The sequence below is a fragment of the Gopherus flavomarginatus genome, chromosome 6 (assembly GCF_025201925.1).
Source record: "Gopherus flavomarginatus isolate rGopFla2 chromosome 6, rGopFla2.mat.asm, whole genome shotgun sequence".
Taxonomy (NCBI): Eukaryota; Metazoa; Chordata; order Testudines; family Testudinidae; genus Gopherus; species Gopherus flavomarginatus.
The window spans coordinates 48,984,328-49,004,514 of record NC_066622.1 but is presented as its reverse complement, the minus strand read 5'-3'; the positions used below and the strand labels follow the sequence as shown (position 1 = coordinate 49,004,514).

At 48.7% G+C, this 20,187-nt stretch overlaps 1 protein-coding gene across 2 annotated transcripts in view; it reads right to left on the bottom strand.

Moving 5' to 3' along the window:
• The window catches only part of TUSC2 (tumor suppressor 2, mitochondrial calcium regulator), a 50,625-nt gene extending 32,146 nt beyond the window's left edge, over window positions 1-18,479 (bottom strand). Inside the window, exons 1-3 of one of the 2 annotated variants that reach the window (XM_050958755.1) lie at window positions 18,222-18,477; window positions 12,962-13,082; window positions 4,871-9,331 (exon numbers count right to left, since the gene is read on the bottom strand). In XM_050958755.1, the coding sequence (XP_050814712.1) occupies window positions 9,266-9,331; window positions 12,962-13,082; window positions 18,222-18,373 (339 nt within the window). In that variant the 5' untranslated portion in view covers window positions 18,374-18,477 and the 3' untranslated portion in view covers window positions 4,871-9,265. Of the gene's footprint in view, window positions 1-4,870; window positions 9,332-12,961; window positions 13,083-18,221 lie in introns of those variants that run through there. The other variant, XR_007775097.1, reaches the window with a different exon arrangement.
• Window positions 18,480-20,187: the final 1,708 nt, after the last annotated feature.

Here is a 20,187-nt window from a genome sequence, read left to right as displayed (position 1 = left end):
TAGATGACCTCCTGAGGTCTCTTCCAACACTAATCTTCTATGATTCTATCCACGGATATAAAGTGGATATCGGTGGATTTGCAGGACTCTATTTATACCAGTATAACTGCCTCTACACTAGGGCTTTTACTAGCACAATCATGTTGGGGGGAAAAAAACAAAACAAAACACCAACACACACTGATAAGACATAAGTTTTACCAGTAAAACCCAGTGGAGACCAGCCCTAAGGGAAAGTTAACTTTAGTTCAGGTTGCTGAATGTATTTTGAAACAAGACATTCCTTTACACACCAATACCCAAACGTTACAAACATGGAATCACAGAATCACAAATAATTCAGATGCTACTCTTAAAACCCCCATTCATTCCCTCACCAAATAAAAATTCTGCACTTTAAACCTTAACTTTGCCCTTGTAACAGGCGAATTGACAGTCTAAGCTTTCCCTTTCCATCCATCGCAATTTTCTCACAGCAGTGCATAAAAGTTTTAATACCTTCCTCCGATTCGTACAAGTCTGGTCTTTCATAGAGAAAGAATGCATAAAACAAAGACACTAACTTCTGAATGCACAAACAGCACTCTGAAATCTTCTCCAAAAAAACAATTCCAACTACTCCTAATTAGACAAATATCAGGGAGCGTAGGAACATAACTTGACTTTAAAGTTTTACATTAGATCATAAAATTATGTCCCTTACATTATAACAGCCTTTACTGAAAAGCAGAAGTTCAAAGTACAGTATAACAAAGCTTAAATTTGAAGCATAAACTGTATGGAAATTTACACATAGCAGCTTAGCTGCTACAGATTGGATCACTGTCAGCAACTACTGCAGATTACTTTGTTCCAACACCAATTTTGTCCTCAGCATGAGTGCATGCGGACAGACCTGCCCAAGACTTTGTGGTTTTGCAGTGCCTATGCATGAGAGGTCACAGAAAAGTCATGAGACACCATCCTTGAGTTTGACAATTTGAGTGGTTGGCATCTAAAAATCTGTTTAACCAGAGCTTTTGAAACTCTAGGGACAATTTTTTGTCCAATCCCAAATCTATAATTTAGAAGAAAACTATATTTAGAGGTTGTTCCAATCATAAGTTAAAAGTGGGAATCAAACCAAAGCTCCTGTCTGAACCCACCCAAAAAAATCATAGAACACCACAATCTTTGCCACATTGTTTACTTGACTGGTGTGTTCTACCCTTTTCCCTCCACTCTGTGGGTCTATCTCATCTGGATTACATGCTCTTCTTATGTGTTTTTACAGCTCCCAGCAGTTCTTGATTGGAAGCCTGCTAAACAACCAGTGGGGCCCCTTGACGATCAAAATACAAAAGGAGCGCTTAAAGACGGTAAAGTCATTGCAGAGAAACTAAATGGATTCTTTGCTTCAGTCTTCACGGCTGAGGATGTTAGGGAGATTCCCAAACCTGAACTGGCTTTTGTAGGTGACAAATCTGAGGAACTGTCACAGACTGAAGTGTCACTAGAGGAGGTTTTGGAATTAATTGATAAACTCAACATTAACAAGTCACCGGGACCCAATGGCATTCACCCAAGAGTTCTGAAAGAACTCAGATGTGAAGTTGCGGAACTATTAACTAAGGTTTGTAACCTGTCCTTTAAATCGGCTTCAGTACCCAATGACTGGAAGTTAGCTAATGTAACACCAATATTTAAAAAGGGCTCTAGAGGTGATCCCGGCAATTACAGACCGGTAAGTCTAACATCGGTACCGGGCAAATTAGTCGAAACAACAGTTAAGAATAAAATTGTCAGACACAGAGAAAAACAAACTGTTGAGCAATAGTCAACATGGTTTCTGTAAAGGGAAATCGTGTCTTACTAATCTATTTAGAGTTCTTTGAAGGGGTCAACAAACATGTGGACAAGGGGGATCCAGTGGACATAGTGTACTTAGATTTCCAGAAAGCCTTTGACAAGGTCCTTCACCAAAGGCTCTTACGTAAATTAAAAGCTGTCATGGGATAAAAGGGAAGGTCCTTTCATGGATTGAGAACTGGCTAAAAGACAGGGAACAAAAGGTAGGAATTAATGGTACATTCTCAGAATGGAGAGGGGTAACTAGTGGTGTTCCCCAGGGGTTAGTCCTAGGACCAATCCTATTCAATTTATTCAGAAATGATCTGGAGAAAGGGGTAAACAGTGAGGTGGCAAAGTTTGCAGATGATACTAAACTACTCGAGACAGTTAAGACCAAAGCAGATTGTGAAGAACTTCAAAAAGATCTCACAAAACTAAGTGATTGGGCAACAAAATGACAAATGATATTTAATGTGGATAAATGTAAAGTGATGCACATTGGAAAAAATAACCCCAACTATACATACATACAATATGATGGGGGCTAATTTAGCTACAACGAGTCAGGAAAAAGATCTTGGCGTCATCATGGATAGTTCTCTGAAGATGTCCACGCAGTGTGCAGAGGCAGTCAAAAAAGCAAACAAGATGTTAGGAATAATTAAAAAGGGGATAGAGAATAAGACTGAGAAAATATTATTGCCTTTATATAAATCCATGGTACGCCCACATCTCAAATACTGTGTACAGATGTGGTCTCCTCACCTCAAAAAAGATATTCTAGCACTAGAAAAGGTTCAGAAAAGGGCAACTAAAATGATTAGGGGTTTGGAGAGGGTCCCATACGAGGAAAGATTAAAGAGGCTAGGCCTCTTCAGCTTGGAAAAGAGGAGACTAAGGGGGGATATGATAGAGGTATATAAAATCATGAGTGATGTGGAGAAAGTGGATAAGGAAAAGTTATTTACTTATTCCCATAATACAAGAACTAGGGGTCACCAAATGAAATTAATAGCAGGTTTAAAACAAATAAAGGGAAGTTCTTCTTCACACAGCGCACAGTCAACTTGTGGAACTCCTTACCTGAGGAGGTTGTGAAGGCTGGGACTATAACAATGTTTAAAAGGGAACTGAACATATTCATGGTAGCTAAGTCCATAAATGGCTATTAGCCAGGAAGGGTAAAGAATGGTGTCCCTAGCCTCTGTTCATCAGAGGATGGAGATGGATGGCAGGAGAGAGATCACTTGATCATTGCCTGTTAGCTTCACTCCCTCTGGGGCACCTAGCATTGGCCACTGTCAGTAGACAGATACTGGGCTAGATGGACCTCCGGTCTGACCCGGTACAGCCATTCTTATGTTCTTATGTTCCTTAGGCACTACTATAAACAAACATGATTGATGATCACCCAAATTCCAGTTACAACTACAACTGTGGTGTCAGGGCCAACAAACTTGCAATTCTTGCTACATTAATCCTTGCAAACTAACTCTACCAAATCCATAAAGGATTTGCCCATTTGCTTCTCCAGTACCTGCAAGGGGATCACTCACATCTTAGGATATGTCTTCACTACTGGCTGGATTGGCAGGCAGCGATTGATCCAGCGGGGATCAATTTATTGCATCTAGTCTAGACGTGATAAATTGATCCCCGAACGCTCTCCAGTTGACTCCTGTACACTAGCTGGGCGAGAGGTGCAGACAGAGTCGATAGGGGAGCGTCAGTGGTCGACTCACCGTAGTGAAGACACCGCAGTAAGTAGATCTAAGTATGTCGACTTCAGCTACATTAACAACATAGCTGAAGTTGCGTAACTTAGATCGATCCCCCTCCTCCCCTCAGTGTAGACCAGGCCTTAGGACCTCAAGACCATCATGATGTAAATAAACTTCACCACCACTGTAGCAGGGTGCTGGTGCAAAGGCACCTAATTAGCCCCTGCTCAGCCAGCCCCAATCAGGGGAAATAGATTGGGGCTGGGGAGAAGTCTGGTACCTGGCCTTTAGAACTGGCTGCACCTGCAGGCCTGAGGGTTCAAGGCCTATAAAGGCTGGCTGGCAGCCAGAAGGGAGATGGCCAGGGGACGGTCAGTCTCCATGCTGAGGGCAGACTCCGTGTAGGAGAGGAGATTGTAAGGCCTGCAAGCTCTGTATATAGTATATCACTGGTGGTGGGAGAACAGGGTGTAAATAAAGCCACAGGTGCTGTAGAACTAGAAGCCTCTCTGAGCTTTATTGGGGCAGCCAGTGGACCCCAGGAAGAGGGGTGGGCAGAGGACTTGTTACAACCACATAATCCAAGCTTCAGCACTCAGATAGCCCCCAAGGCTAACCGTTCATGTGTTCAATACCACAAACTGCATCCACACATGGCACTTGAACAGCCTACGTAGCAATAATGTTGGGTGTAAGCATGTCGAGGTACCACATGCCTGTGATCTCAAGTGGGGTGGGGTGATTAGAAGCATTCACTGGGCTACAGGAGTCTAAAGAGCAGATGTGCTTAGCTTTGCCTCTTTTTCCCCCCGATCAGTTGAAAACAGTTGTGTAATTATAAGGGAAGAGCTCAATCAGCTGGAGATAAGCTTTGTTAATTTTATAAAGACTCCACAGATAGATTCCAAAGCCACTAGGGCTGTTCTATTTACAAATCTGTTTATGAACAACCCAGCTTGGTGGCTTTCACTTACCAACACAAAACAGATGGCACAAAACACCATGCTTTAGAGACATTGATTGAGATCCTGAGGTGGATGTAAGCAGACAGATGTGTCCCCCTCAGGCAAGCTCTATGTCTGAGCACAATTCAGAAGAGTCTTTCCTTGTGTCAGCACAACTGAAGGGGAGAGAGAATCAGGTAAGGCCCCTGAGTAGAACTACAGGGATTGCTACAGAGGCTGTGACATCTGTATGGGTAAAGCCTGCATGGTAAGTTCATATCATGTTAGCTCTAACATGTCCTGTCTTTCCATTACATACAGAGGCAGTGAGACCAGTTACAATATTACCCTCTAAAAATAAGACAGCTCTTGAACTTTTGGGATCTACAAATAGTTTTACTGAAATTTAACAAAATTAGACAGATACACTCAAAGGCAGAGGAAGGAGGACCATAAATATTGTACATGTTTGAATCGGAAGCTCCTATCCATTCGCTAGAGGAGCTGTAAGTGTAGTGTTGGTGGGTACAATTCTACACATCCACACTTGAAAGCACAAAGTCGCACAGAAAGAAGTTGTAAAAAATTTGAAAAGAAACCAAGTGGGTTTTTTTTGCTTGCTTCAACAATATAGTGGACAGAGATACTATTTACAATCACCTTCACATTTTAAATATCCCTTCAACAGTTCCCAAGGGTGGTCCTCATCCCATCTGTGTAGGCTCAAGGGGACCGGAGCTACTAGGAAATAGGGCTGGGGGAGAGAAAGGCTGGGATTCCAGACTCCATGCAGACTGACTGCACAGCTTCAACCCCAATGGGCTAACCAGCCTAGAAAGAAGTGGGTCAGGAAGAGGGGTAGGAAGCCTGCTGACTTAGAAGTAGGGTGGAATGAGCCCTTCCTTGGGGAAAGGCTCTGAGTGGATTGCTCGGGGCGGGGGGGTGTGAAGAGAGGGAGTTTCCCAACAGGCTGTCTCAGAGCAATTAAAGGACAGTGAAAGTGGGTATAGGTTATCCATGGTGCTTTGCTGAGCGAAGGGTGCTCTGGCCACCTCTCCCTATTCAGAAGCAAGGCGGCCAGTAAAAGAACATGAGAAGGCTCAGCTACTATGTTACGGCCAGACGTGAAAAACAGTCACTGTACTCTGCACACAGTGGTATGTCTGCACTGTAATTCAATACCACAGCTGGCCTGTGCCAGCTGACTCAGGCTCAGGGGCTCTTTAATTGTGGTGCAGACTTTCAGGCTCAGACCTTCAGTCCTCACAGGGTCCTTGAGCCTGGACCTGAAAGTCAACACTGCACTTAAACAGCCCCTTAGCCCAAGCCCTATGAGCCCAAGTCAGCTGGTGCAGGCCAGCCACAGGTTTTTAATTGCAGTGTAGACATACCTAGTGCCTTTCAGTCTTGGCTGGGCACCCCGAGAGTGTTACTCACTATGCAGTAAGTAACCCATTCCTGCTCCCAAGCCTAGCAAGGGTTTGCAAAGGTGAAGATGTGCTACACAAACCCCTGTGCAAAGGGGAGGGCATGGCTTCCTCTGTGAAAGCCATTCAACAAGCTCCGCCAGATGCACTGTCTCCCGGCCTGCCCTGCTTGCTGCCATGAAACACACCATCTGCTTCCAGAGTCAAGCCCGTCATCCCTGCTGCTTGTGGTGTGCAGGCAGTTTCTGTGAATCACAGAATGGGGAGCTCAGCCTGCTCAGGACTCTAATCCCCCTCCCTGCTCTCTCTCTTTTATACTAGTGGGAAGCATCTTGCCTTTCCCTCCACACAGTCTTCCCCAAAAGAGCTAGTTCACTATACAGCTCACTCATTTCTGATCAACTCTTGGCACGGAGCTTGTTTAACAATGGCCGGCTCCACCTGGCATAGCCCACGACACTGCCCTAGGGCAGTTTGGCATTCACAACACAGATCTAACCCTGCTGCTCCAAACCTGCCCAGCACAAGGATAAGGAGCCTACCCCTGCATTTGCAAAGACAGGTACCACACCCCACACCAAAGCACATGGGAGGTGATGCCCTACCAACTTCTGCCCCAGGGGACATGTAGGGGGCATAAGATACTGATCAGCGGTTCTCATCTCTCTCTCCCCATGCACTCTCCTCCATACCAAACACCACCTCATTTCTTCAGTGCTAGGTTCCACCCACCACTCAGTACCTAACCAATACTGCTCTTCACTCAGGAGGAAGCCAGTGGCCTCCTGCAGTCTCTCGCCTCCATCAAGAGAAGCCAGGAGGGCTCCCAGCCCAAGTTGTCTCCTGCACACACCCCACAAGCAGCAGCAAAGGGGTAGTTTTCACAGCTAAGTCTCTCCATATCAGAGCAGGGGTCCAGGGTTGAGTCAGCCTCACAACTTGATCCCTTCCTTTGTTGAAGATGGCATCCTCCAGCCCAGCTCTGCCACCAGAGATGTGCCTCTTTCAAGGAGATCTGTGAGCCTTGGTCTGAGATGAACCCAAGTCACCTGCTAGAGAATGGCTGGTGCAAACAAGAGACTTTTTAATAGGATATTTTTTTAAGAGCGACTTTTCCATGTAGGTGGAAGAACACTGGTCTAGAAGGAAATGCTCAGCGTCAGTGTAAAAGTGCTCTCTGCTGCAGCTGTAACAAGCATTCTACCTGTGAAAACCAACTTCCATGCCAGCTGGGGAGGGGAAGGGGGGAGCAGAACCTTTGGTCCCTCAGTGCTGTGGTTTCACTCCAACCACTACAGAGAGCGATCAGGGAACAAGGCCGAGTCTGAGGTTATGGGGAGACAATGACACAGACCCAGCATTGCTATTGCTAACTACCAGACCCCTATCAGAATGGCATACAGCCCCTAGAACTGTTCTCAGGGGTGTGGAGAGGGATACATCCAATACAGACACATGGATACTGCTAGCAACGTTGCACGAGCAGCTTTAATTAAAAATCGAGGTAGCAAATGTCTGAAGTGCTCAGAACGTAAATGACATGCTCTGGAAGGGGAAGTCAGATGTCTCTAATAAGCTGACCACTGTGGGAGCCACGTCTCGATCCAGTTTTAAAGCTTCACCAGGGTTCTTGGAGGAGTAGACAATGGTAAGGATCCCTGACATCCTGCCTGTGCACAGCAACTTTGCCCATTCTCATGTAAGACGAAGACAAGAGATCATGAATTCTAGTGTCTGGGATGTGGTAGTCTCACCCCGGCTCAGCAGCAGCCAGCTACCCCTCAATCCTTCAAACGAGGAAGCGAGTATGAAGTGGCAGACGCACGAATGCACAGTTTCAGTGCTGCCACCACGATTCAACTGGCAGAGGGGGGCCGCCCCAATAGCTACGTGTTTCTTTATCAAGTTGGGTGGGGATGAGAGAACCTTCCATTAAAGTGCATTGCATTCTCTCTTGACCCCACAGGGAAAAAGAGAGGAATGGGTGCAGTGGAAGAACCCAGGCTTCATACCTCAGGGAGGTTTCCAAGACGGGGGTGGGAGTGGGGGCCTGATGCCAACTGCTTTAGAGGGTAAAAGTTAACTCTTCATTCCTGCCTTGGCTCTATCACAGCTACACACAGCCGGGGCATGCTGTCAGCACCGGGGCACAACCGATCAACATGTGAAAGTTACCCAGAATCACATTTCGAGAGCGACTGAGCCTCAAAATAAACCCTATGGCTAATACAAGAGGTCACATCTTGTACCCCGCACTTCAACACACCAGATTCAGGAGGGGGAAGAACGCCACTCAACAGGAGCGCAGCCTGCTCCCGCCAAGGCAGACGCATGCTAATGGATGGCAAGCTAAGCCCTGCTGTGCGGGTTAACATGGGCTGCCAGCCCAGTCACTCAGCTCTAAGCACTGCTGCTGCTTCCAGCAGTGTCCACTGATCTTGCTGCAAAGATCGGACTGTTTGCTCTGCAGAGCACCACCAATGGCCAATGGATTTTCAGAGAGGTCTGAACAACAGCTAAGCCAGGGTATCTAGAGCCACTGGAAAGGATTCTGGGGAGCAGACCAGCCATATCGCTAGAAGTACAAAATAACGCTGAGCAAAGGAGGGGGCCGTATAAAAGAGAAGACTGAGGTCTGATGCAATGAAATCTGGTCTCCCACCTTCCCGAGAAGCGCTACTCTGTTTCAGGGGGGTTCTCGAGATTAGTTTAACCTCAGACCACCCCATTTACCCTTCATTCCCAGACCAACTTGGGGACTGTACTGCCTAACCAACCCCTCACAAAAGGATAAACTATACCACTACCCTTTTATTCATCACCACTTCATAGGGCAGGAGCATTAGGGGTCTGCCCCTAGCCCCACAGAGGTGAATTAATTGACCGCAACTCTACCTGGGGCAGGTACCTGCAAAGCAGGGATTTTGTTCAGCAAGAGAGGCAGGATGGCTATCCCTTTAAAACGTCAAACACGAGCGTCACAGGCAGTTCAGTGATCCACCCAAACATCTGATGGCAGCCACAAGAAGGATTTCAATCTTCTGACTCAGTCGTGAGTATTGTTAAGCATGTTGCTAAACAAGTTCACATGTCTTATCTGACTTGTGAACAGATCCCTAGCCAATTCTATTCCAGGTAACTAGCCGATTCTGCACCACCCCATCTCTTTCTCATTCTCCAGGCAAGACGAGCTCCAAAGTCAAGAGTGTGTGCATCTGTGCTCGCAGTCCATTGTGGTTCAGGGACACAAGGCAGCCTTGTGTGGTTACATTAGGTGCAGTAACGCTGGGCAGGTCGGGTGCACTGACGGCACACAGCAGCAGCTCACGCTCCCCCCTGCAGCTCAGACCTCGCAGATGATAACGGGGAAGTCCACGTGAATGCGAGGGTGCTCCAGTTTCACTATACCCTGAAAAGAGAGCAAGGAGGGTAGTGAGGCAGGGGAGACACTGGCCAGAGCAGAGTCCTAAGAAAAGGCCTGCAAACAAAGGACCCATGCTCTGCAAGTCACTGCAGATGGAGACAGACAATAGAGCTTATGTCCCAGTCCAGTTCTTAATGGACAAGAGTCTATTAAACCTTCACAACTGAGCTGTTGGTTGACACTCTGAGCACCAGGCAGGCAAAACAGACTGGATGCGCTGCTAGAACTAGCCCCTAAAAGTAAGACAGGTGCTCAGATCTTACGATGCTGAGCACAACGGGTCTGAACAACAATGGCATGAGAGTGGGGGTAAGCAGCTCGGCCCATCACTGCCCATGTTCCACCTGATCCATGACTAGAAGGTCACCAGCTTCCAGGGCTGTTAGTCTGGCACCTTTAATTTAAAAGGTCATTTAAAAGACTGGAAAAGAAAGGCCTCTAAGTGACCAAAAAGAAAAAAAGATCAAAAAGACACTTGTGCACAAGCAAGTGTTCTGGCCAAGGAGTGATACTGGGAACGTAACAACCATCTGTATCAACTAAAGCAGAACTCTAAGACTTAGGCATTTAATGTGCTCTGGTGTGAATATTCTTCCACTACAAACACATCAGAAAGCAAAGTAGCTTCAGAGTCTACAGGCAAAAGATGTGTGTGCTAGTGGGATTTATGCTCTGGTTTCACAGAGGGATAAGAACTGGACTGAACCAGGGCAATCCCCACTAGACTTACGAGAGGCTGGGAATGTGGTCTAGTGTTTAGAATACGGAAGAGAAGTCATTTCACCCTTTGTGCTTACATTTCTCCACCTGCAGTATGGTGACAATGCTTCTTGGAATTGAACTGGTTCATTTGTGTTTGCAAGGCTTCTGGAGAACCAGAACTATACAGGCTAGCGAAGGACAAAGGCCTAGTGCAAGGATGACAAAAAAACTGAGGAAAACAGTTTTATTACATTTAATAAAAGAGCTGTATTTTCTGGAGAACTGCCACAGTTTTTGCAGGAGTGTAACATGAAAAAAAAGCAGCTGGGGGATGCCTTGACCTGTGGCCTCCCAATTAATGGGCCTTGTTTGGTTCATGACAATGTGGACTGGTTCTGTCACATGGCAGCTACTGCTAGGAAGTGGCAACTGCTCATATGGGTGCCTGGGTATAGCATGAATGCAACAAATGTATTTTGCAAAATAAACAAGACCTTCATAACTACATACAAAAGCGTTGGAACAGATGAGAATTCCCATGGCCCCTGCCAGCAGGGGCCATAGCAATCAGGGATTCATCCATACTCATTGTTATCTCAGTCCCATCAAAAAGCCACAGCTAGACAATCTATTTTTAGTGCTCATGAAAGGTGCCAGCCCAACAGTCCTGGAGAATGAGGTCCTCTGTCCATAAAACAAATACAGCACAGGTAGAAAATGCATCCTGTCAAGGTGCCTCACTCCACTGCCCAGATGGATCCCCTCAAGGAGTGAAAGGGGAGCTTGCTTCACACAGCCCATTCAGCCTCTCTCCTAAGAATGCCAACAATGGCTTCAATTAGTGGCAACTGTGCAATATGGACAGCTGCCCACTAGAAGCTGGACTGAGACACCGGCCCCCCAAACTCATCTCATAGTAGCCACTGAACTGCTGTCAAATGGCAACACCACACCCATTTTCACTGACCTAGAGGCAGTACTTCTGTGTTGGCATGCAGTCTGCTCTACCCTAACATCTGCTTCAGCACTTCTGAATTTTAAGCCCCTGAAAACTAGTCAAATCATAACTAATACCTCACATTTAGAACCTCTGGGCCCCCAGTCCCTTCCTACGTCTGATTCTCCTGCCCCATTTATTCTTTTGTCTGATTTTAGGACAGTTTGTTATATTGTTCCTTTTATGGTTCATAATAAAAAGATAACTCCAAGGACCTGAGCAGAAGGTTTAAAGATGAAGAGGTTTTATATCAATGCTGAGTGTTAATACTGTAAATCACAGAACAGGGAGTCAATGTTCATTTTTAAGGTCAGACTGTTGGCTTCAGAAATCAGGGACTTCCTGACACAAGTGTATCATACTAAGTGGCTTCCCTGACCTCACTGTGCCAGTTCACTAAGTCACAGTTTTGATTTTGTTCCAGACTGGCGCCATCAAGTGGCTCCATGGGGTATACCAACGTCAGAGCTTCCCTGGCATTTGCTGTCTGGAAACTAGTGTTTAAAACTGTCAAGTTATTTCATAGTTGTTTCTCTCACCCCTGTCAGTGAGAGGTAGGGGGGTTGAGCCACGCACTTAATCACGCAGGATTTTCAGAACACCCCCATACATAGCTGCTCTCTACTCAATCTTATCATTTCTGCTTCAGAACAAGGAGGCCTGGCCACGAGGGTGGGGGTGGAATACTCACCCTTCCCTTCAGGAGCTTTGAGCAGAAAGAGAAATCTGGGCAAAAGGTTTCCATGTCCCATAGGCATATCTAGTCAGGATTGCACTCAGCTACCACTAGTCTTCTAGGGGATGAGACTTGGCACAAATCCTAGGTGCTCCATGGGTAAGAGATCACAAAGGAAACCCAGGCGACCTGCATAACACACTAATACATTACCAGTCAAGTCCCCACAAGGGTAGCTTTTGTTTCTGAGCATATTACCCAAGGTATCAGGTTCATGTGGACAGACAGGCTGATGACCCATCAGCGAGGACAATGGACTGTGAAAAGGCTTGGCCTTTCTGAGGATGCTCCATACTGCCACTGACTCACAGACAAGGCAATACTACACAGTGTCAGGTAGTCTTGTCACCTGATAATAAACATTACCTGGGACCTCTTGCAACTTTCCACTGGAAGGGAAGAGGAGTCAAGTTTGGGAAACAAAGGATTCACACCTTATGTAAATCCAATTTAAGAGTGGGAAGGAAGGCAAACAGGACTCCTCTCCATGGCCTGGCTGCCCAAGAAGAAAGACTGCTAAAGCCACTTGAAGGGAAGGCAGGGGAGGAGTCCAGACTGAGACAGGGGTCCAGTCTGAAAAGAAATATAACTGGAACTCTGAACCACAGAAACTTTGCAACCTGCCTAAAATAACATTTAGGGTAAGAGATTACATTTTGTAACCTGTTTCTTAAGTATATTGAGCCCAGCTTTCATATTTTGTTTTATTTGGTCAGTAATCTGCTTTGTTCTGTTACCTCTTATATTCACTTAAAATTCACCTTTTGTAGTTGTTTAACTTATTTCTTGTTTATAATATAACCCAGTTTATGTAATTTCTAACGTGGGGGCGGGGGGAACAGCGGCAAGAAGTTGTGCATATCTCCCTCCACATTAAGGGAGGAGGTGAATTTCATAAAACCTTTGGGTTTGTACTCCTTAACGGGAATGGGCACCAGAGCGTGGGGGTAAGCTCTAAGGCTAAATCTTTCCAGAGCGGATCTCTGTCTCTCTGTGCAGCTGATGTGGCCCCGTCTGTGGGCTTGATTGGAAGAAGCTTGTGAGCCTAGCCCAGCAAGACCAGGTAAATGAACCCAGGCTGGTAGAATAGGCTGACTCAGTGGCACCCCAGCACATCAGGTGACACTTCAAAGGGCCAAAATCTCTCACAGTGGGTCATTTTTGTTTCTGAGCACATTACCTGAGGTATCAGGTTCTTGTGGATCCTTTTCAGTTTGGCGCGCTTTCTCCCATTCTTGGTGACAATTGTCTCCTCATAGAATTCATGGGCGAGATCCCCATCCTCATCATAATACATGGAGCTGCAAAGAAATAAGGAGAGGAGCACATAAGGGACGGGGAGGACTGGCTATCAATGATCCCTCCCCAAACTTTTTGGGAAGAGGCCATTAGTGGGCTGGCAGAGATCAGCGCTCTTGGACATTATACAATGGAGACGGCTGGGCACCACGGGACTGGGAAATGGGATATGGAGCCTGTCAGCAGCCAAGAGTCATTTCCATCTAATAGCTGTTCAGCAGCTGTGAAACAAGAAGTTGGCCTCAGTGCAATACCTAGTAGAACAGAAATCCACATCATAAAGCCACTCAGACAACTGGTATTAAATACATACAGTACTTCAATAGAAGTGCCAGGAGCTGCTGTGTAGGCAGATCAGCCCACCCCGAGGTTGCACAGTGAGGCTCAGTGGAGAGGTAAGGGACTAATGGACCATGGAGATTGCAGTCCCTCCATCACAGGGGCCTGGCCAAACCAGGGGTGAGATGGGAGAGAGCAGAAGCTGGAACTACTGCTCCCATTCTTCATACAGAGATAAGGTTTGCTATCAGCTCACACAGCGGGATGATTGGTTTTGTACAGAAGCAATTATAAACAGTTAAATACAGACCAATGGAGCCATGGTAAATCAGCTCTGAATCCATGCACACGCTGGCAGATCTGTAGCACTCAAGGGTACAACGGCCATCAGAAGAGTTTCACTTTTGGACAAGCAAGCTCAATTGTTGCCAAGCTAGAAAGCTATTCAGCACAAAGGGTACAAGGCCATTTTTAACTACAAGAACAAGTCTTACGTTCACTGCTCAAACTTAACACCTAGTTTTAAGTTAAGAGAGCGCACGCTTGCATCAGGCATGAAATAGGAACCACAAACTAAGCTCACTAAATGGGGACCCTGCAGTTCAAGAGCACTCTCTCCTATCCCAACAGAGACTGCTGCAGTTAAAGGGAAAAATAAGTCACTAAATGACTTCAGGATTTCTTGTGGCAAGAGGGGAATTCAGTTTGATCGATTCAGTGCCTGGCTTATCTGCTAGCCATGGAGTTAATCAAGGCACACAGATGGTGGGGTTTGTGATGTAAACACCTCTTCACTAGGATCCAAAGTGAGATGGCCAGTTTATTTCACAGGAATCTACATCATCAGGTGATAACCAACTTGCGTCACTACTAATGGATCTATATCAGAACCCATGACCTGGTGATAAAAGGCCCCAGAATCAACTCGGTTATCATCAACTTCCCCCTTGTCCCAGTTTATGATACGTTTGAACACCCTTCCCTTTCTCTATGGGACTGAACCAATTTTACCATATAGCACTAAGACTGAGCATATGAACTAATGTAAACACCACAGCTCCAGGCACACATACATACTGAGTGTGCCAAGATTTGTACAGCTGACCCACATGTGCCTGAAGTCCTCCAATGACATAAACGACATCTCCCATGCTACACCATCCAATGCTACCCTACCCACGAAATGAACATAAGAGACAAAAGCAATATACTGGTACCTCTAAAGAAGCCACATATGGGATTAGAGAGTAGCACAGCCTCCTTTCTAGACAGAAGCTACATATAAACAAAAAATAAATGCCCAACTGCAGATTTTGGATTGCTGTTGAATTGCCCTGTTTCCACACATTGCAAATCCCACACCTCCCGACTGGCTTGTGGGCACAAAGAGAGAAAAGCTACTGATTTACGCTAGACAAAAAAAGAGGGGTACTGAGACGGTGCCAATTCCCTGATAAACATTAGTTATTACACCTTCCTTTATATCCAAGGAAGAGTGGTAAAAATAAAGCTAACCATAGGCAACAGCTTGCCAGCTATGCCATTTGATTCAGATGCACCTGGCCACTCTCCTGTCAAGACAGGAGGGACACTGGTATGCCAACAGCTAATTAGGAGGAAATGAACACAAAGCAAAAGTAAAGGATTTTGACACAATATTAATCACATAATTAAGAACTGGCAAAAAAACAGCTCTGAGGTGCAAACAGGTCTGACGGAGGCAATCCATTTCAACCAAGTCACTAAGATAAAGGCATTAGCTGCAGCTCCACATTTACTTCCCTCTCTGCTAACTGTCTGCTAGCTCCCCGATAGGGCTAAACGGCTGCCCCTGCCAGATTTGCTCCACAGAACAGCACAAAGATCAGACAGTATTTTGTTGGCAGGTACAGTCTGCTTCCAAGTTCTTGGCAAAAGGCTTGAGGCTTTTCCAGAGGTGAAAAGCCTCAAACAGCTACTGATCGGAAATAACTCCAGACACAGTGACCAGCAAAAGGCAGTAACAGGAGCCTCAATCTAAACTGGTGATAGGACTTGCCCTGCCCCAATGCATGAAGCTTGGATGGCAGGCAATCAACAGGATCCCACGTCTTTGCCTCAGTACTTCTCAGTGCTTCTCACTGAAGGAGTAGCTGCTACTGAACCCCACTGACTTTGCACATCTAAGTGACTGTACCCTGGTACCTCTATAATTTAGGGGCTATTCCTCACCCCAGCTGTGACACCTGATAAGGCAGGTATCAGAGGGGTAGCCATGTTAGTCTGGATCTGTAAAAGCAGCAAAGAATCCTGTGGCACCTTATAGACTAACAGATGTTTTGGAGCATGAGCTTTTGTGGGTGAATACCCACTTCGTCAGATGCATGTAGTGGAAATTTCCAGGGGCAGGTGTGTGTGTGTATATATATATATATATGCAGGCAAGCTAGAGATCATGAGGCAGTTCAATCAGGGAGGATGAGGCCCTGTTCTAGCAGTTGAGGTGTGAAAACCAAGAGAGAAGAAACTGGTTTTGTAATTGGCAAGCCATTCACAGTCTGTTTAATCCTGAGCTGATGGTGTCAAATTTGCAGATGAACAGAAGCTCAGCAGTTTCTCTTTGAAGTCTGGTCCTGAAGTTTTTTTGCTGCAGGATGGCCACCTTAAGGTCTGTTATAGTATGGCCAGGGAGGTTGAAATGTTCTCCTACAGGTTTTTGTATATTGCCATTCCTAATATCTGATTTGTGTCCGTTTATCCTTTTCTGTAGCGACTGTCCAGTTTGGCCGATGTACATAGCAGAGGGGCATTGGCTGGCATATATTACATTGGTGGACATGCAGGTGAATGAACCGGTGATGGTGTGGCTGATCTGGTTAGGTCCTGTGATGGTGTCACTGGTGTAGATATGCGGGCAGAGTTGGCATCGAGGTTTGTTGCATGGATTGGCTCCTGAACTAGAGTTCCTATGGTGCGGTGTGCAGTTACTGGTGAGAATATGTTTCAGGTTGGCAGGTTGCCTGTGGGCAAGGACTGGCCTGCCACCCAAGGCCTGTGAAAGTGTGGGATCATTGTCCAGGATGGGTTGTAGATCCCTGATGATGTGTTGGAGAGGTTTTAGCTGGGGACTGTATGTGATGGCCAGTGGAGTCCTGTTGGGTTTGTCTTGCAGTAGGAGGCTTCTGGGTACACGTTTGGCTCTGTTGATCTGTTTCCTTATTTCCTCATGCGGGTATTATAGTTTTGAGAATGCTTGGTGAGATTTTGTAGGTGTTGGGCTCTGTCTGAGGGGTTAGAGCAGATGCGATTGTACCTCAGTGCTTGGCTGTAGACAATGGATCGTTTGATGTGCCTGGGATGGAAGCTGGAGGCATGAAGGTAGGCATAGCGGTCGGTAGGTTTTCGGTATAGGGTGGTGGTAATGTGACCATCACTTATTTGCACCGTGGTGTCTAGGAAGTGGGCTTCCCGTGTAGATTGGTCCAGGCTGAGGTTGATGGTCGGGTGGAAGCTGTTGAAATCGTGGTGGAATTTTTCCAGAGACTCCTTCCCATGGGTCCAGATGATGAAGATATCATCAATGTAGAGTAGGTAGAGAAGGGACGTGAGTGGACGAGAGCTGAGGAAGCGTTGTTCCAGGTCGGCCATAAAAATATTGGCATATTGTGGGGCCATGCAGGTGCCCATAGCGGTGCCACTGATCTGGAGATATATATATTGTCATCAAATTTGAAATAGTTGTCCGTGAGGATAAAGGCACAGAGCTTAGCAGCCAGTTGTGCTGTAGCATCATCAGGGATACTGTTCCTGACAGCTTGTATTCCATCTGTGTGTGGGATGTTTGTGTAGAGAGCCTCTATATCCATGGTAGCTAGGATGGTGTTTTCTGGAAGGTCACCAATGCATTGTAGTTTCCTCAGGAAATCAGTGGTGTCACGGAGATAGTCTCTAAGGTGCCACAAAGACTCCTCGTTTTTTTCGCTGATACAGACTAACACCACTACCACTGAAATCTCTCCCCTTTATAGTGAATGCCCCTTATAGGCAAATCCATCCTCCTCCCAGCCGGCTACATAGGGCGTCAGGGTGCAAATCCTGTATACAAACTGTACCTTTTAATCACTAAGGAAGTGCATAATTTTAATGGAGACTCTGCAGTCCCCCCTAGAGGGGCACCACAGGGAATATTCCATGGATACAAACAAATGGACCAGCAGTACTTGCAAGTGCTGGGTATCACTGGGTGCTATAAGGCTCCAGATAAAGTTGCTCAGGGGCACAATGGTGCCCAACTGAGCCTCAGATTGCAAGGATGTGACAGTTTACTCCGATGTCACAGCTGTCAGGTGCAGACCCCTGGACCCCACATGTTCATTAGGACACCCCAATGGGCCACTTTACAGTAGAAGATGTTCATCTGAAGGAATCATGCAGGGGGCAGAGAACTGTATAGCAAATCATAGATAACCAGGGTTGGAAGGGACCTCAGGAGGTCATCTAGTCCAACCTCCTGCTCAAAGCAGGACCAGTCCCCAGAGTTTTGCCCCAGATCCCTAAATGGCCCCTGAAGGGTTGAATTCACAACCCTGGAGTTAGCAGGCCAAAGCTCAAACCACTGAACTATCCCTTCCTCCAACATGATGTTCAGCCCCCAGCCCCCGCCTACCCCAGATAAGCCGCTCCCTCCAGCTCTGACACCTTCCTACCGCATGGAAACCTGCCCCACAGGAGTCCAAACCCCAACACTCCCCACTCCCACAGCAACCCACCCCCTGCAAACCAGCCCGCAGCGTAACAACCCACCCCCTGCAAACCAGCCCCCATCCCATGGCAGCCCGCAGCGCAACAACCCACCCTCTGCCATAGCAGCCGCCCGCCCTTACCCGCGGCGGGTGAAGACGAATGGGGTCGCGCTGCCGCAGCCGCGCGCCCGAGCCCGAGCCAGGGCCTGCTCCCCGCCGGGCCCCGCGGCGCCGCCCGGCCCGGGGGAGGCGAAGGGCCAGAGGCTGCGGGTCTTGGAGCCGCTAGCGCCCATGCTCAGGGCGGGAGCATGGCCCAGGGAGGCGGAAGCCACCCGGCGCCTCCGCGGAGCCCAGCAACAGAGCTCTCCTCCCGGCCCGCCCTACGCCACTTCCGGTCGCGCGGGGCGCCCGCCTCACGTGCCGCAAAGGAGGGGTGGTGACCCCGCCTCACGTGATCAGGGAGCGCGAGTGGGCGGGGAGCGGAGCTACAGTGTGAGGCTCCTCCCCCTCACGTGATGCCCCGACTCGTGGCTCCGCCTCCTTCTGGTATGCAGGTTCCGTCCACCTCCCGCTACCGCCGTCCGGAGCCCGCTCACACACAGCCCCCTCCCCCTCCCTGCGTTCCGAGCCCGCTCACACACAGCCCCCACCCCTCTCACACGGCCCCTGCACACACAGGTCCCATCCCCCTCCCGCTGCCTGCCTCCCGACCCGATCACACACAGACCCCTCCCCCTCCAGCTGGCCCCGTCCCTAGCCTGCTCACACACAGACCCTCCTCCCACTCCCCCCTCCTCCGTCCCGACCCGCTCACACACAGCCCCCTCCCCCTCCAGCTGCCCCCGTCCCTAGCCTGCTCACACACAGACCCCCTCCCACTCCCCCCTCCTCCGTCCCGACCCGATCACACACAGCCCCCATCCCTCTCACACATCCCTGCACACACAGCCCCCATCCCTCTCCCGCTGCCTGCCTCCCGACCCGCTCACACACAGCCCCCATCCCTCTCACACATCCCTGCACACATATTCGTCATACACCTCCCGCTGCCTCTGCTCTTCCACCACCACCACTACCCCATCACAAAAAGCCCCGATGCCCCTGCTGCCTCCACCCCGCCCCCGGCACACACAGTCCCCATCCCACTCCTGCTGCCTCCGCTCCTCCACCCCCACCCGCCGTCACACACACACCCCAGTCTGCCTCCACATACAGCCCGCATCCCCCTGCTGCTGCCTCCACCCCAACCCTGGTCACACACAGCCCGCATCCTGCGCCCTCTGCCCTGACCCCAGTCACACATAGCCCCTAGTCTGCCTGCTGCCCTCATCCCATCCAGCACACATAGCCCCTATCCAACTCCTGCTGCCTCTGCTCCTCCACCCCACCCCTCCATCACACACACCCCCCAGTCTGCCTCCACATACAGCCCGCATCCCCCTGCTGCTGTCTCCACCCCAACCCTGGTCACACACAGCCCGCATCCTGCGCCCTCCGCCCTGACCCCAGTCACACATAGCCCCTAGTCTGCCTGCTGCCCTCATCCCATCCAGCACACATAGCCCCTATCCAACTCCTGCTGCCTCTGCTCCTCCACCCCACCCCTCCATCACACACAGCCTGCCTCCTGCTGCCTCTGCCCCTCCCCCTCCCCCTCCCCCCAGCACACACCACCCATCCCACTGCCACCGCCACCCCCTGCACATACATCCCCCTGCCACCCACCTCAGGTGCACACAGCCCCCTTCCTCCTCCCACTGCCTCTGCCCCTCCATCCCCCTCCCTGGCACACAGCCCCCTTCCCTCCCCTCCCCTCCCCTCCCCTCCCCTCCTACCTCCCTCTCTGCCCCCTGGTCACGCACAGCCCCCAGTCTCACAGCTGCCTCTGCCCTTCCACCCCCACAGCACACACAGCCCCCATCTCCCTCCCCCTCCCGCTGCCCCCTGGTAATGCACAGCCCCCAGTGCCCCTGCTGCCTCTGCCTCTCCAACCGCCACCTGCACAAAGAGCCCCCATCTCCCCTCCATCACACACAGTCCCCAGTCCCCTTGTGTGACATAGTGGAGATTTTCCCTTCTTATGTTCTGTGTGAGCCTGTGAGTCTTA